Source organism: Misgurnus anguillicaudatus, chromosome 21 (assembly GCF_027580225.2).
Source record: "Misgurnus anguillicaudatus chromosome 21, ASM2758022v2, whole genome shotgun sequence".
NCBI classification, from domain to species: Eukaryota; Metazoa; Chordata; class Actinopteri; order Cypriniformes; family Cobitidae; genus Misgurnus; species Misgurnus anguillicaudatus.
Window position 1 is genome coordinate 48,734,949 of NC_073357.2, and position 14,737 is coordinate 48,749,685.

General features: G+C 38.8%; 1 protein-coding gene across 1 annotated transcript in view; it reads right to left on the bottom strand.

Annotated features, from left to right (window-relative positions):
- Positions 1-477: 477 nt before the first annotated feature.
- nwd2 (NACHT and WD repeat domain containing 2) overlaps positions 478-14,737 on the bottom strand; it is a 66,323-nt gene continuing 52,063 nt past the window's right edge. The window contains 3 exon segments of the mRNA XM_055211433.2: positions 478-6,634; positions 10,253-10,842; positions 14,517-14,667. Of these exon segments, the coding sequence (XP_055067408.2) occupies positions 2,738-6,634; positions 10,253-10,842; positions 14,517-14,667 (4,638 nt within the window). The 3' untranslated portion in view covers positions 478-2,737.

The following is a 14,737-nucleotide window of genomic DNA, read 5'->3' on the forward strand; positions in this document are numbered from 1 at the left end:
AAAGGCCAAAAAATTGTCAGTTTTTTTACATGTACGCGAACAGTCGAACAGTCGAATGCCTTGCAAAACATGTTTTTTTTTACTCATACATGTACAGAGACGTTTGATGCATGCGCATTGTGACAAAATGTAATGCATCTCCTTGGCCACATCCTAAATTGTCTTATACGCACATGGGTGGCCCTACGCATGGTTACAAAAATTCGCTAGTGCGCGCATACTATTCTGATGACGATATTTGCGTCACGAGCACTGTATGCATTCGTTAAAAGGGACGATCCTTCTAGCTTAAAGGGACATTCCACTTTTTTTGAAAATACGCTAATCTCCCAGCTCCCCTAGAGCTAAACACCCGATTCCCACCGCTCTGGAATCCACCCAGCGGATCTCCGGGTCTGGCGCCAGCACTTTTAGCATAGCTTAGCACAATCCACCGAATCCGACCAGACCACTAGCATCGCGCTAAAAACAACCAAAGAGTTTCAACATTTTTCCTAGTTACATCGTGTACTAAGACCGACAGAAAATTAAAAGTTGCGATTTTCTAGGCAGATATGGTTAGGACTATACTACGCACTGCCCGAAAATAGTCCCCTGCTATTGAAAGTAACCAAGGGGACTATTTTCGGGCAGTGCGTAATATCACTACGCCTGCTGCAGCCATGTTACATCAGCAAAGTCCTTGATTATTACACCAGAATGACGGTATAGTTCCTAGCCACATCTGCCCAGAAAATCGCAACCCCAATCCTCCATCGGCCTTAGTACACGATGTAACTACAGAAGAGTCAAGTTTTAAATAAGAAAAATATCGAAAGTCTTCGGTTATTTTATAGCGCGATGCCAATGGTCCAATCAGATTCAATGGACTATGCCAAGCCATGCCAAAAGTGCCAGCGCCAGACCCGGAGATCAGCCGAATGGACTCCAAAACGGTAAAAATCAAATGCCCAACTCCAGGGGAGCTGGAAAATGAGCATACTTTCAAAAAAAGTGGAATGTTTCTTTAACAGTGACTTACTTACAGCCACCATGCCATTATAGTCTTTGCAAATTAAGTTGAGATAAGGAAAAATATTTAACATTGAATAAAATGACACACTTCAGCTTTAATTCGACCTGAATACTGCTATAGGTTATGGATTGTAAATGGGCCTATGTCTCAGTATTTCCAGAGGCAAACATACAATTTGACGGAATAGCCCTTGAGTTATGGAAAAAAAAAGAGTTTGAATGGGGAATGCCGAACCATTTTGTTGAAACGATTTTCTTTTGCAACATGACAGAGAACACCCATAACGGAAGGCAAAAACTTCATCTAATATCATACATCGTTTCAATGTCGACCTTAGTAAACAACACGTTTAAAATAAAGTGCAACCACCCCACATTTCTTCAGCACCCATGTACGGTATGGGCCAGTCATAAATCAGCCTTGTTTATAACATGTAGTATCTATTCATAAATATATCCAAGTCATCTATAACATGAAAATACAAAGTATTTTTTTTCTAGCACACGTTCAACCTTTACCTCACAAAGAACATAAGCTAACAATTACAAATACAGATTTATATAAGATGTTTAAACTGTTTAAGGCGTAGATACACCTGCTGTGATGCTACACATAAATCCTCAATAGTCCTCGATCAATACTTAACATTATTTTGATACAATGAATTACACGTTTTGGTGTATCTCTCGCATTAAGTAAAGTGAAAAGATGACTTTCTCAACATCGGTATGCTAGTTCAAATACTTTCACTGAGGTAATAAAATAACAGTTCGGTAAACAGAAAGATCTTTATCTTTTTTTGTCCAATTTTGGTCAAATACACATTTTTTTTTTTTAAATGACTGATCAATAAGTGGAGGTAAATAGGAGGTTTTAACACTGTCTAGCATCTGTTTGGCATTTACTGCAAATATCACATTTCCATGCCACTCTGGTCAGAGAAAAAAACTAAAACGAATTTTAAATTTGTCCTTTATTCTTAAAAGCAGGATACTTTCAACAATGCTCTTTACTAGTGAACTCTCTATGCCAAATAAACCAAATTATTTTTTAATCATAGAATGTTTTTCGTAATGATGAATATATGTATCAAGGTGTTTTTGTTTAGAAATTCCCTGCATTTTTTTCTTCACCGGTTTCTGTAAGAAGGAAAAGGTTAAAATCCAGGCACTCACTTTGATTGCATTTAGCACAACATAACATTTTTAAGTAGTTGCACAAACTGCAGCAGCCAAAGTACATATATGTACATAGGTTTTCTTTTTAGTACAGTACCAGAGGACATTAATAAATAAACATGAAAAGCAAAAACGGCAGCAACTTTTATATGGCTACAAATATATTACATTTCTCTATGCTTCTGTATAAAGTGACGTTATGGCTTGATTTGACTAAACCCATATATAAAATATGAACTATATGGCCACATTGGTATACGTGTAATAAGGAAGAACGCATCATATAAAGCCCATTTGACTGGCTTTTGAAATGAATAACATTTATATTTGAATGAATTTGTTCCTTAATATGATATTGACCTCGACTTACACATTAAACAGAGAAAACAAAGAAAACAAAGTGATTGGTTGCAGCTTAATAGCAATTGGCCAGTTGTTGTTGTTGTGTTACCCAGAGAACTGATCTGTGCAGCTGAATCAAAGTTGCTGTAAACAATAATCCCCATTATCCAAACCTTGTTCTTCTAGGCCTAAAAGGGCACTCTCATTGCAGCAGTTCAGCTTTCTTTGTGGGCGTTGTGGTTTCCGGCTCCCCACCATCGGACACGTTGATGGGACTGTCTCGAGAGAAAACCTCCGTGGACTCCCTCCACACACAGTCCGCAATAGTTTTGAAGGCATTGGTGCTACACTTGGGTCGTACTTTCTGCGAGGCATTGTTAACAATTTGGCGACTGTTTGAGGTGGCGATCTTGATTTTCAAAGCTGCATCCACACGGTCCACTACTGTGTATGTGCCAATGCTGCCATCCTCAAATCCCACAATGATGTTAAGCGCTCGCTGCGATAGGCACAGATAGGTTGGTGTTTTGTAGAGGGAACAGGTGCCGATGCTCTTACCATCTGCCAATCTCATGACGATCAGACTTGAAACCACGCCTGCTTCCTCGTCTTCGTCGCAATTTCGAAAACAGATGTACACTAAGTAGCGTCCATCACGTGAGAGCTTTTGCCGCCATATTATGCCAGCGGCGTGGACCAGACGAAGCTTACCGCTGTGCAGGTCTAGGACGTTGATGTTCTCGTCGCCTTTCGAAACAATCCCCAATTTCCCATTTGGTGATATTTGGAAATCTTCAAGGTTCTTCAGGAAGTTGTTGGGCAGCTGTACCCGTCTACAAACAGACTCTTCAGCTACACTCCAGATAAAAACTGTTTCTGTGGAGGTGATGAAAACCACATAATCCGGACTGTCCGGGATTAATTTAAAGTTAACGATTGAGATCCCATCATCACAGATAAACTTTTTGGACACACTGCCTGACCACAAACTAACAGCCAACAGTTTATTCTTGTTGATGCCCACAAGGAACGTGTTTGCTGTGGTAATGAGAGCATTCTGGAGTGTAACCAGAATGTTGCAAACCTTGTGACCGGTTGCGAGCCTCCAAACACGAGAGGCATTTTGTTCGCAAAGGGAGACTACAAACTGGTCATTGTGTGTGATGAGAAGCTGCGATATCCTCTGGCCGTTAATGCGAAATATATTCTCACCGTTGTTTGTGTGCCATATGTACTGGCTACTTTTATCATCAGATGTCACCATGAGGTCACCGGATGTTGTCAGAACACAGTGGTCTACAAGTCCTTCATGCTTGAACACCATCTCAATGAAACCTGTGCTGTAGTTCCACTTGTGAATGACTTCTGACCCATCCATGGTGTACACAAAGTCCTCTCTGCCAGAGAGCTGTAAGATTTGAATAGGTTTGCCTGTTTTGTCAATGTTTGACATAGCTGTTATAATGTCAATGTCCCAAACAGAAAGCACACCACTGCTGGCGACAGACAGCAGCAAGTTATGGTGTGTAGATTTGATCAGCTTCACAATGGCTCCAGATATCTCGATCAAGCTGGCCATGCACTGTCCACTGTCTCTCCTCCAAACAAATATGGATGAAGTGTTCTCCATGGAGGCTATAATACTTTGACTATTCTTTGAGAGAACAGCTGCCACAAACTTTTCGGTACGTTTGGCCTTGAACTTCTCTGCCATCTTCCAGATCTTGGTGTCCAGCACCTCAATGCTTCTCGCTTTGCAAATGAGAATGGATCGCTGATCCTCCGAGAGCTCTATGCTCACCACCTCACTGTCATCTCCTCTGCAGTCATAATCTTCCATTAGCTTCGGGTTTGTGATATCTTTGGTGTTCCACACAGAGAGACTGCCCTCATTGTCAATCATCACCATTTGATGAATTGTGTCTAGAATCAGGATGGATTTAACAAAACCACCAGAGAATTCAGAAGTCATTGTGGCAAGCTTGTCACCACTTCCAAGGTGAAACACAGTGGTAGTGTTTAGATACTGTCCACAGAAAGCATACATACCATCTGGGGAACACTGGACACAAGTGACCTCATACCAACAATGAAATTGAAACAATGGCCAGCCATAGAGTAAATCTATCACATTGACATCCTTGCTGGCTTCCAGCCAAGCTAAGGCATGGTGGCTAGACAACGTGAATCCATTGATGAATGCGACACCGCCAGTAATGCCACAGTGCTTGGATCCTTTCACATCCACTTCTGACAGCAAGCAGGACTTGTGGTTGTCATAAATGAGCAGCGTGTTTTTTGTAGTGGCCACTACCAAATACTTCTCATCTGTGGTTAGCTTGATGCCAAGAACAACTGACCTTGCCGTGTCTATCTGTCTTATCAGCTGTCTACTCTCTACATCCCATGTGCTGACAGAACCGTCTTCAAGGGCCACAATGACTATGTTTGGAGCTAACGTAGGTAGAATCTCCACTATTTGCATGTAGCTAGAACTTAGTGTTAATCATTCAGGACTGTACATAACATCCATGGAAGAGTGCAGTGGCACAATGGAGCAATATTTAGGACCATCCTTGTCACACTCAAGAAGAAGATGTCTGAGTTTGGGAAGGGATGTGACAACAGGAAGGAGCCTTTGTTGGAGCTCAGCAGACAGGGATGCGGGATTCTTTGTCACTTTCAGCTTAATGCTGCGGAGCGTAGTGGCGAGAAACTTTAGCTCTTTTTCTTGCGAGTAACTATATGCTAGATCAATGTCCGTCAAGGCCTTGTCAAACTGCCCTATCTTTATCATAGTGTAAAGCCAACTGAAATTCATGATGACACCATACATGAGATCATCTGTCCGGCCACTTCTCGTCAGGTGGTATGTTAGCTCTGTCATCTTTCTGTGGTTGACAAAAAAGATGTCTGGCTCAAGCAGGTTACACTGAAACACCCAGGGTTGTTCGGGTGTCTGCCTGTCATAGGAGTGCTTGTCAGCAGAAGTCTTGTCATGAAGGCTTTGCTGATGAGGGTTTCGATGTTGAGAGATATTCAGTGAGGCGAAGTGATTGTTGTCGCAGTGGAATATTTTCTTTCTACCGCCTGCCCATGCCCCAAGGAAGTACTCAGCCAAAAGACTATGCATTTGATGTACATCTTCTTCATTACTGAGGTATAGCTTTTGAGCTATGAGATGCAGATGCCGATTCGCCCAGACCATTAATGTTACATTATGGATCTGACGCTCCACCAGGTACCCTTCAAGTTCCTCTTTAAGTCTGGCAATGAAGTCATAGGAAATACGCAGTGGACTTTTAAGATTAGAGCTCACCATGATGTCCCCAAGGACACTGTTGTCTAAAGACAAGATGTCCTCCAGCTCCAACTCTGTCAGCCCTGAACGTGCCATTGTGATATAGCCCAGCGCCCGAAAGACAAAACGTGAGCCAAGCTTGTTTTCAATGGAGTAGAAAAGCTGCTCAATACTTTCGTGGACTGTGGAGCACAACGATTTATCATCCACATCCTTATGTGACCGCCAGTGAACTACCTCGCGGTAGATGAGGTTGACAAACATGGGCAGTGTGCATTTGGCCAATGCTTCGTTTACGTATATTTGCTGACCAGAAGTCACCTTCCTTTTGACGCCGAGCAGCTGCTGTTTAAGGGTCTGACTGCATGCTTTGCGGTCTCTTTGCATTAGTTCAACATAACCGTTCTCGTCATGTATCAGGCAACGTAGTTTCTGCAGAATTCCATGCTTGTTGGGCAGGGTGGATACAACGATACGGACAGTACGTGGGAGGTGGACGGGCAACCACCAAAGCTTTCTAGCATCATCAGCATCTGACAACTGCTCCAAGGCATCCAGAATGATGACAAGTGGTCGGTGGAATGACGACTCCCCCAGCAAATTCACCAGGAGTTCCCTCATCTCTTCAATCTTGTTTGGCAAGAAATGAATCAGGCACCGGTAGTTGATGGCAATCTGCTCACAAATGCTCTGTAGCAAGGAGCGGAGGTCCATGGAAAAGTCAGTGGAGCCGATGAATCTTACAATGACCACTGGGTCTGTCTCTGGTCCCAACTCTTTCTGCAGCCATGAATAGGCCTACAAAAAAAGAGAAAAGCTGTTTAGAAATACAGCAAATATAGTCACTAACTTATTTTTACAAACAAGCCTTACAAAAAACAATACTGGTGTGCATCTTGGGACAAAACAATGGCACTGATATATCAACACAAGGCATTTTTAAATTATGGCAGCTCGAACATGCATTTCAGTCTGGGACAAGGATAAACTCTCTCCAGAATGCAGCATCTAAATGAGCAACTCTGTATGTCATGTTGCTACTAAAACGTCCAGAAATCCCAGCAATGCTGTAACCAAGAGTAAAGTTATTATAAGAATGACTCCAGCAAACAAAACTCAAGTGACAAGAGTCCATCCATTATTTAGTAGATCCACTGTACACTAACCTTGACAACTCAGAGAAAACTAAGAGAAATGACTGTTTAGCAAAAAATCAAATGCACTCAACAGCAATAAATTCAGCACTGTGTTTCTTGCCCCGAGTGCAACAAGAACTTTCTAAGTCAGTCTGAATCGGAATCGTTCTCTCATTCTCTGAGCAAATTTGTATTCCTGAATGTGGTTAATGGATGCCCTTGGCTGTGATTCAAGGAAACATTAAATATTATTTCTCTCCAGAGATGATGCTGACCGTTAATGTTGAAATTCTTTGCCAAAACCACCGTTTCCAAGAGGACCGCTAGCAGGCTCGTGTACGTCTTTGTGCATTTGAGTGAATCGCTAAGCGTTTGTGTGTGTGCTTTTGAATTTTTTTGAATTTTAAAACCTACACTGACACTTGTGTAAGTGCTGTTAGAACATGTTAGCTGTAACAAACATAAGTACCAGGATAAAGTCTCATAATCTAACTATAAGATTAGGAGCACAAAGTATTCAAAGCCATGGCTTCCTAAACATTGATTTCAATCTCTGACATGGCTTTACTCAGTCAATATTAAATATATCATGGTAATATTCTCACATACGGTTATTTACATTAAGCAGGATGATTTTATGTAGAAATTACAAAAAAAGACTTGAGCTGAGCTTTCTCAAATTGAATTTCATATAAATATTTTATAGTGTCTTTGTAGCATGTACAGTATGTTAGAAGACTTTGAGAGAGACAGAGAGAGACAGAAAGCAAGGGCGAGGGAGTTAGTCAAGGTCCCCGGGCTCATCATCTGTGAACTAACATTAGTGACTGAGGTCTGTGACGGGTTGCCATAGGTGATGGGAAATGTCAACACTACCCTTCCTCCTTTGTTCCTCGCCCCTGAACTTATCAGCACCATCGACTGTGACCATCAACACACGCCACTGATCTTTACAAAGGATGAACTATTCGTTAATGCTGACGCAGTTATGGAAATATGCAAAACCAATTCAAAAATGTGTCAAGAAATTCACAAAATGGCAAAGGACACAATGCAATCTGTCTGAACGTGTATGGGTGTATATGTAGCTAAAGTATCAACTGTAAAAATATCAACAAATATAAACTAAGCATTCCTGTTGACCACTGTGACCCATTCTTACTTCAAACTTACATTTATGCATTTGGCAGATGCTTCCAAGTTCCATCCAAGGTGAGTTACAGTGTATTCCAGCTTCACATTTTATCATGTTATCCACAAGTTTTGTGCTACTAATGCAAAGCTTTCCAACTAAGCTACAATTTAAATTGAGCTACAACTTCAATATCTAATGTATTTATTACTTAACTCCAGTGGTGGCGGTGACTTCTTTTTCGAGGGCGCTTGATGCTAAGTTCGTCAAAACATGTATGTAGCCTGTCATGGGTGTGGTTCATAATGTCAAAATATGTGTTCTGCGCGTTGAGTGATACTATGTGAATCACGTGTCTTGTCAAAATAAGTGCCTGCTGCAGATGTGTCTAAAGGGTTTAGGATAAAAAAAGACGCTAGCATTTGCCAGATACTCGCATAATCTCATGCGTAATCAGAGTTAAGTGTTAAGGGAGTGTCTTGCGTGTATTTTATTGAAAACGGTTTTGACATGTGTGCAGCAGGCACTTATTTTGACAAAACACGTGATGCACATAGGATCACTCGACGCAACAAACACATATTTTGAAAACACGAGCAACACACATGACATTCCAAACACATATTTTGAATTTGCGCCCCTCGGAAGAGCAGTCACGAGCCGCCACTGCTTAACTCTTCCCCCCATTGACGAGTTATCTCATTAATTAAGAAAAAATGGTCACCTGGCAAAGACGAGTTTTTACGGCAATCCAAAATTCTGCTATTATGCACTAGGTGGCACTCTTACCCACCTTATAAAACACAATGGGGTGGTTTACTGGACAGGGTTTAGATTAATCCAAGACTAGGCCTTATTTATATTAGGACATTTAAGAAGTGTTTACAAACAAACCTTACAAAAAACAATACTTGTGTGCATATTGAGACAAAACAATGGCACTGATATATAAGATATCTCAGTACAAGGTGTTTTTTTAATTAAGGCAGCTCAAACATCCATTTTAGTCTTGGACTAGGATAAGGAAATCGCCCCTCAAGCATTTACAGTTCCAAAAACAGTAAATTCTCTGTGTATGTTTTGATCATCGAATCTGATCTCTAATAAAAGTCCTTTACACAAAAGTCCTTTTGTTCAAAATTTGGTATTTTTAAAGAAACCTAGCAATATTTGAAATGTGATATAAAGAGAACAAATAAAGATAGGATTTTTTTTAAAGCAGAGGGTTTGTTCTTTCATTTGATATATTGTTAATGATTGATTATACAGTACTGTGCAAAAGTCTTTTTCCACCATGCCAGAATTAGATTTGTTGTTTTTGCAATGTTATAGTGATCATATATAATTGTTTCTCAGTCTCTTTAATAGAATACATCCAGAAAATACTGGAAATGTGTATGTAGTATTAAAAACTGTATAAAAATGTAAACTGATTTGTTTTTAGGGTACAGTAAACTCCCCTTTCACTTGAGCAATAGCAGGAAACTCTAGGATATCTTAAACCTAAATAAAATAAAATCCTAATTTAAAAAAAAGTTTTTTACTTCATTCTGCTCAAAAACGCTGAAGATGCCTAATTTAGTCCTGAAAATTAAATTATAATTTTTTTGTACATATTTCCTGTATTTTTTGTTTGTATCTTAATAAAATAGATTAAAACATAAATATGGATGGACATTAAAAATTCTAAAACAACAAGTCTGGTGGTGGTAGCCTAAGACTTTTGCACAGTACTGTATATTTAAAGAAAATTTTCTGGAAGGCATTAATCTTTTGTGAAAGTCATAAAAAATGCTGGCTGGCAACTTTTTAAAAAAATGCTGGCGGGAAAAGAGCTAAATAATATCAGCGAACAAGTATGTGAATGCATGCAATGAATATTCTGACCATTGTGTGCCTACAGATATACAGAAAGGCACAAAATGGTAGACAAATTCATTTAACAGTAGCGCAAAATATTTTAATGTTAATTTAAATCTCATTGCACAGCATATTAAGTCAGAAGAAGCAAAGATCAGCTTTAGGGAAGATACGGGCATACTCTAACATGCGCCGGCATCCAGATGGTCCGAAAAACAGGTCAGTACGTTCACACTTGCTTTATCTCTCTTTCTGTCGCACACATACAAACACATAATTGCTTTTTACCTGTTTTGCCACCTCAGCCAATAACAAGGTCTTTCCGGTACAGGGTCCTCCATACAGCACGAGGGGTGTCATCCGTCCTCCTTTAGAGGGGTATATGTATTCCTGGATCATGTCCAAGGCTTCGCTCTTATAAACATAAAAAGATGAAAAAGTCTTGCACAGCGACAGATGCTGTATAGTCTCGTCGTAAAGCAGATCCGTCTCTGTATCAAAGTTCTGCTGAACAGTAGCCTGTATGATATCCACCATGTCTTCATAAAACTGTTTACAGAGACCCTCAACATAGTGGCTTTCTACTTCCTGCGAGTAGCCGAGTTTCATGTCGCAATGAGTGACCGACGAGTAGACCCGAAGATTGGACGCCGCCACGATCATGGGAATAAACTCATCTCGAACCTTCAGAAGGCGCTCGTACGCTTCCTGGTTCCTCATGATACGGTCTGCGCTCACCACGATGTCCATGTAGCGTGCCATCTCGGGGAGTTTGGCGAAGCGATCAAAGTTGGAGATCTTTCGGATATAACAAACGCATTTCTTGAGGAAGGCTGGGGTTTGCTTACCCAGTGCAAAGTCAAGTTCATCTTCTAACGCTGAAAGACAAGAGAAAAGATCAAATAAAAACGTTGTTTTCTTTCATTTCGTAGTTTTCTTTCATTTTCTGCTCTGCCATTTACTAAAACACTTTCAGCGCACACACAGTGGGACTTTGAGGAAACATGCTTAATTTGATGTCATAAGGTGAACGCTTCCCACACTTTTGGCAGTGTTTAGCAAATGATTAGATTTAGCACTCTGAGCAGCTTTAAGGAAGGAAAAAGTGATATGATCTTTTAATCCAGCATTGCCTGGTTTTATCAACCTTCAACGGCAGCGTTCTAGTGATAGCCTGCCAATCTCATCAGCTTAGTATCATATACTTGCAGCTCACTTTGTAAATGAGAAGAGAGGGGAATGAGTACACGATTCCAAAATCTCACCCAATGAAGCAGACACATCAATTACATATTTTCTACACTTTGCTATTGATAAAAATGGAAATTAAACAACACTATTACAAACAATTGTTCAAACCCATAGTGGAGTTATATCTGTATTAATGGCTTTATCAGGAACAGCGGGGTAAATTCTCAAGATTATAAAGCAGCAGGGATGACTCTCATTAATCCTAATGTTGTAGAATAAATTGAAACAAAGCACATTGTAAAGACTTTTTACTATTCATAGGGATAGTTCACCCAAAAATTACAAATCTGTCATTTACTCACTGTCATGTTGTTTCAAACCTATATAAATGTCTTTGTTCTGTTGAACACGAAGAAAGATTGATCAAAGACCCCATTGCCATCCATAGTAGGAATAAAGAATACTATGGAAGTCAATGGGGCCTCTGGTTTAATTACAAACATTCCTTAAACTTTCTTCATTTTTGTTTAGCAAAACAAAGAAATGTATGCTGGTTTGTAACAACATGAGAGTAAGTGAATGGGTATCCCTTAAACTAGGAATAAACAATGTTTTATCAATTTTAAATCATAGCTTCAAACAAACAGAGAAAGAGTTGGGCTTGAACGGTTGGCGGTTTGTGTCTCATGGTCGGCGAGTTTACACCTTCGTGAGATGGGTTAAATACAGAGGTCAGATTTCGAGTATGGGCTATACTTGACAACATGTCACTTTCACTTCAAGATTAAGAATTATGATTCGATCTTTTCAGCTCGTTCAAAGTTATATTTAACTATAACTGTTAGTTAAAGAGTTCAGATTTGTCTGTTTCCTATAAAGCACACAAAATTTGGTAGCACTTTATTTTACGGTATGTGTACTTACCACCTTGTACAAATATGGTAAATATGTTGTACTTACAGACAAATGTGTGGTACTTACTTTTGAGTATCTACATGGTAATTAATTGGTATAATTTCTGTACTTACCAGTGGTACATACTTAGTAGTTATTATGTAACTATATATAAGTACTGGGTAATAACAGATACATACTTGTAGTGTAGGTATACTGTAACTAACAAGAAACACTACTGTACTAACAAATGAATGTACAATATAAGTTATAGACAACAATGCATCATATTTTATGGTTTTACTAGTTAATATAACTCACAGTGGCGTATGTATGCTATATCTTGGTAGGTCCTATGTAATAACTGTGTAATATGCAGCACTTTATTTTACAGTCCTGTTTCCATACAGTTACTATAGACCTACTAGTGAATGAACCCAGTAGGTAATGTGTACGGTATTTAATACTTGGGTTTAAAGAATACAATAAAGGCCAAAGATATTGAGTACAAAAATGGCACATCATATACGTACACTATAAGTACCTGTCATTAACTCAGACTGACCTGTAAGTAATACACACTTACCATATATATAGAATTTGTAAGTACAGTAATGTTTCTCGTTAGTTCAGTATACATACACTATATGTGCTGTCATTAACGCACACTGGCCTGTATGTACTACACACTAACCATGTCCATACAGTTTGTAAGTACAGTAGTGTTTTTTATTAGTTATCATATACGTACACTATAAGTACCTGTAATTAACTTACATTGACCTGTAAATAATACACACTTACCATATATATATAGAATTTGTAAGTACAGTAATATTTTTCGTTAGTTCAGTATAGATACACTATATGTGCTGTCATTAACGCACACTGGCCTGTATGTACTACACACTTACCATGTCCATACAGTTTGTAAGTACAGTAGTGTTTTTTTATTAGTTATCATATACGTACACTATAAGTACCTGTCATTAACCCACACTTACATGTAAGTACTAGATATTTATATTGTATATTCATTTGTAAATACAGTAGTGTTTCTTGTTAGTTACAGTATACCTACACTATAAGTATGTATGTGGTATCACCCAGTACTTATCTAGAGTTAAATAATAACTACCAAGTATGTACCACTGGTAAGTACAGTAATGATACCATTTTATTACCATGTAGATACTCAAAAGTAAGTACCACACATTTATCTGCACGTACAACATATTTACCATATATGTACAAGGTAAGTACACATACTGTAAAATAAAGTACATTATTGGTGTGCATCTTCAGACAAAAAAATGTCCGCTATATAATATAATAATAAGATATGTCAATACAAGTTGTTATCAATTAAGACACTACAAAAAGGCATTTTAGTCTGGAACTAGTCGTAAGACTTGTCTGTAAAACCAAGCCTATCTGTTCCTTCAGCTTAACTGGTAAAGCATGTCATAAGCAGCACAAAAGGTCATGGGTTTGATACCAGGAAACACACTTAAAATGTATAACTTGAATGCACTGTACGGTAAATTGCTTTGAATAAAATCTTCTGCCAAATGCAGAAATGTAATTGTAAACATACAGTACATGGAGAATCTCTCAAATTCATGTCTTGCTGATTTTAAAACTTGTGATGTTTACATTAGATAAGAAAATATTATTTATCTCTCATTCAAATCAAAATAGTCTGAAACAGAAAAGCCTAATTTGAATAGACACGAGAGCATGATCTTTGCGTATTTGCCTTGCACAAGAACAACTATATTTAGCGGTTCCCTTGCATGTCAAGATTTACTGTATCAGTGATACTGTATATTTAATTATAAGACCATGCTCTCAGGATGGCATCAAAGAGTGAACAATAAATCTATTTTCCTGTCTCGACCCACAGTCCCTATGGTGATGAGACTTAACTGGATCACTGAATATTGGATTAACCTGGATGAATTAAGCTAACCTGATTAGATCTTCTCTTATGCCGTCTAATGCGGGCAAGTTTTAATTTAGTCACAATGATTTTCAAGAGCGAGATAAAAATAACATTTCCATTCATTATAAGCTTTGAATAAGCACTCTTCGAAACCACAAAGCTATAAACTACTTCTCTTTAACATGATTTAGACTTTTTAATTATGCATGCATCTCTACAGACAAACAGTCTTTGTTGTTTAGATGTTAAGTGGCACAAAGTGTTTTAAAGACCTTCTGATTTCCCACATACAGATATACATTTCCTCACACATTGGGTCCTACACAATTTTACAAATTGCTTCACATAAGATGCTTTTTAACCTAGCCACTTTTCTAAAATACATTAAAAATGTATTTTGTTAAAATATGCTATTACAATATCCAACTCCATATGTGTTTTTTATACACTGTAAATGTTTATGGACAAAAAAATCCCAATGTACTGCAGGGCATATCGCAGACAACTATAATTAAAGTTTACCTGAGCAGAGAAATTTCTTGGCCTGACAGCTTTTCATGGTTCCCTTCTCCTGTAGTTGTAAGACAGAGGTTCTGAAGATCCTCTTGATTTCTTCAGAGACCGCCCTCCACGCTTTGTCGTTCTTTGACTTTGCGACGCTGCTCGACTCCATCTGTTGGGAGAAGTCATCTAATTATTCATGTTGGCCATTTAAACAGATAGAACAGCTAACCTACATAACC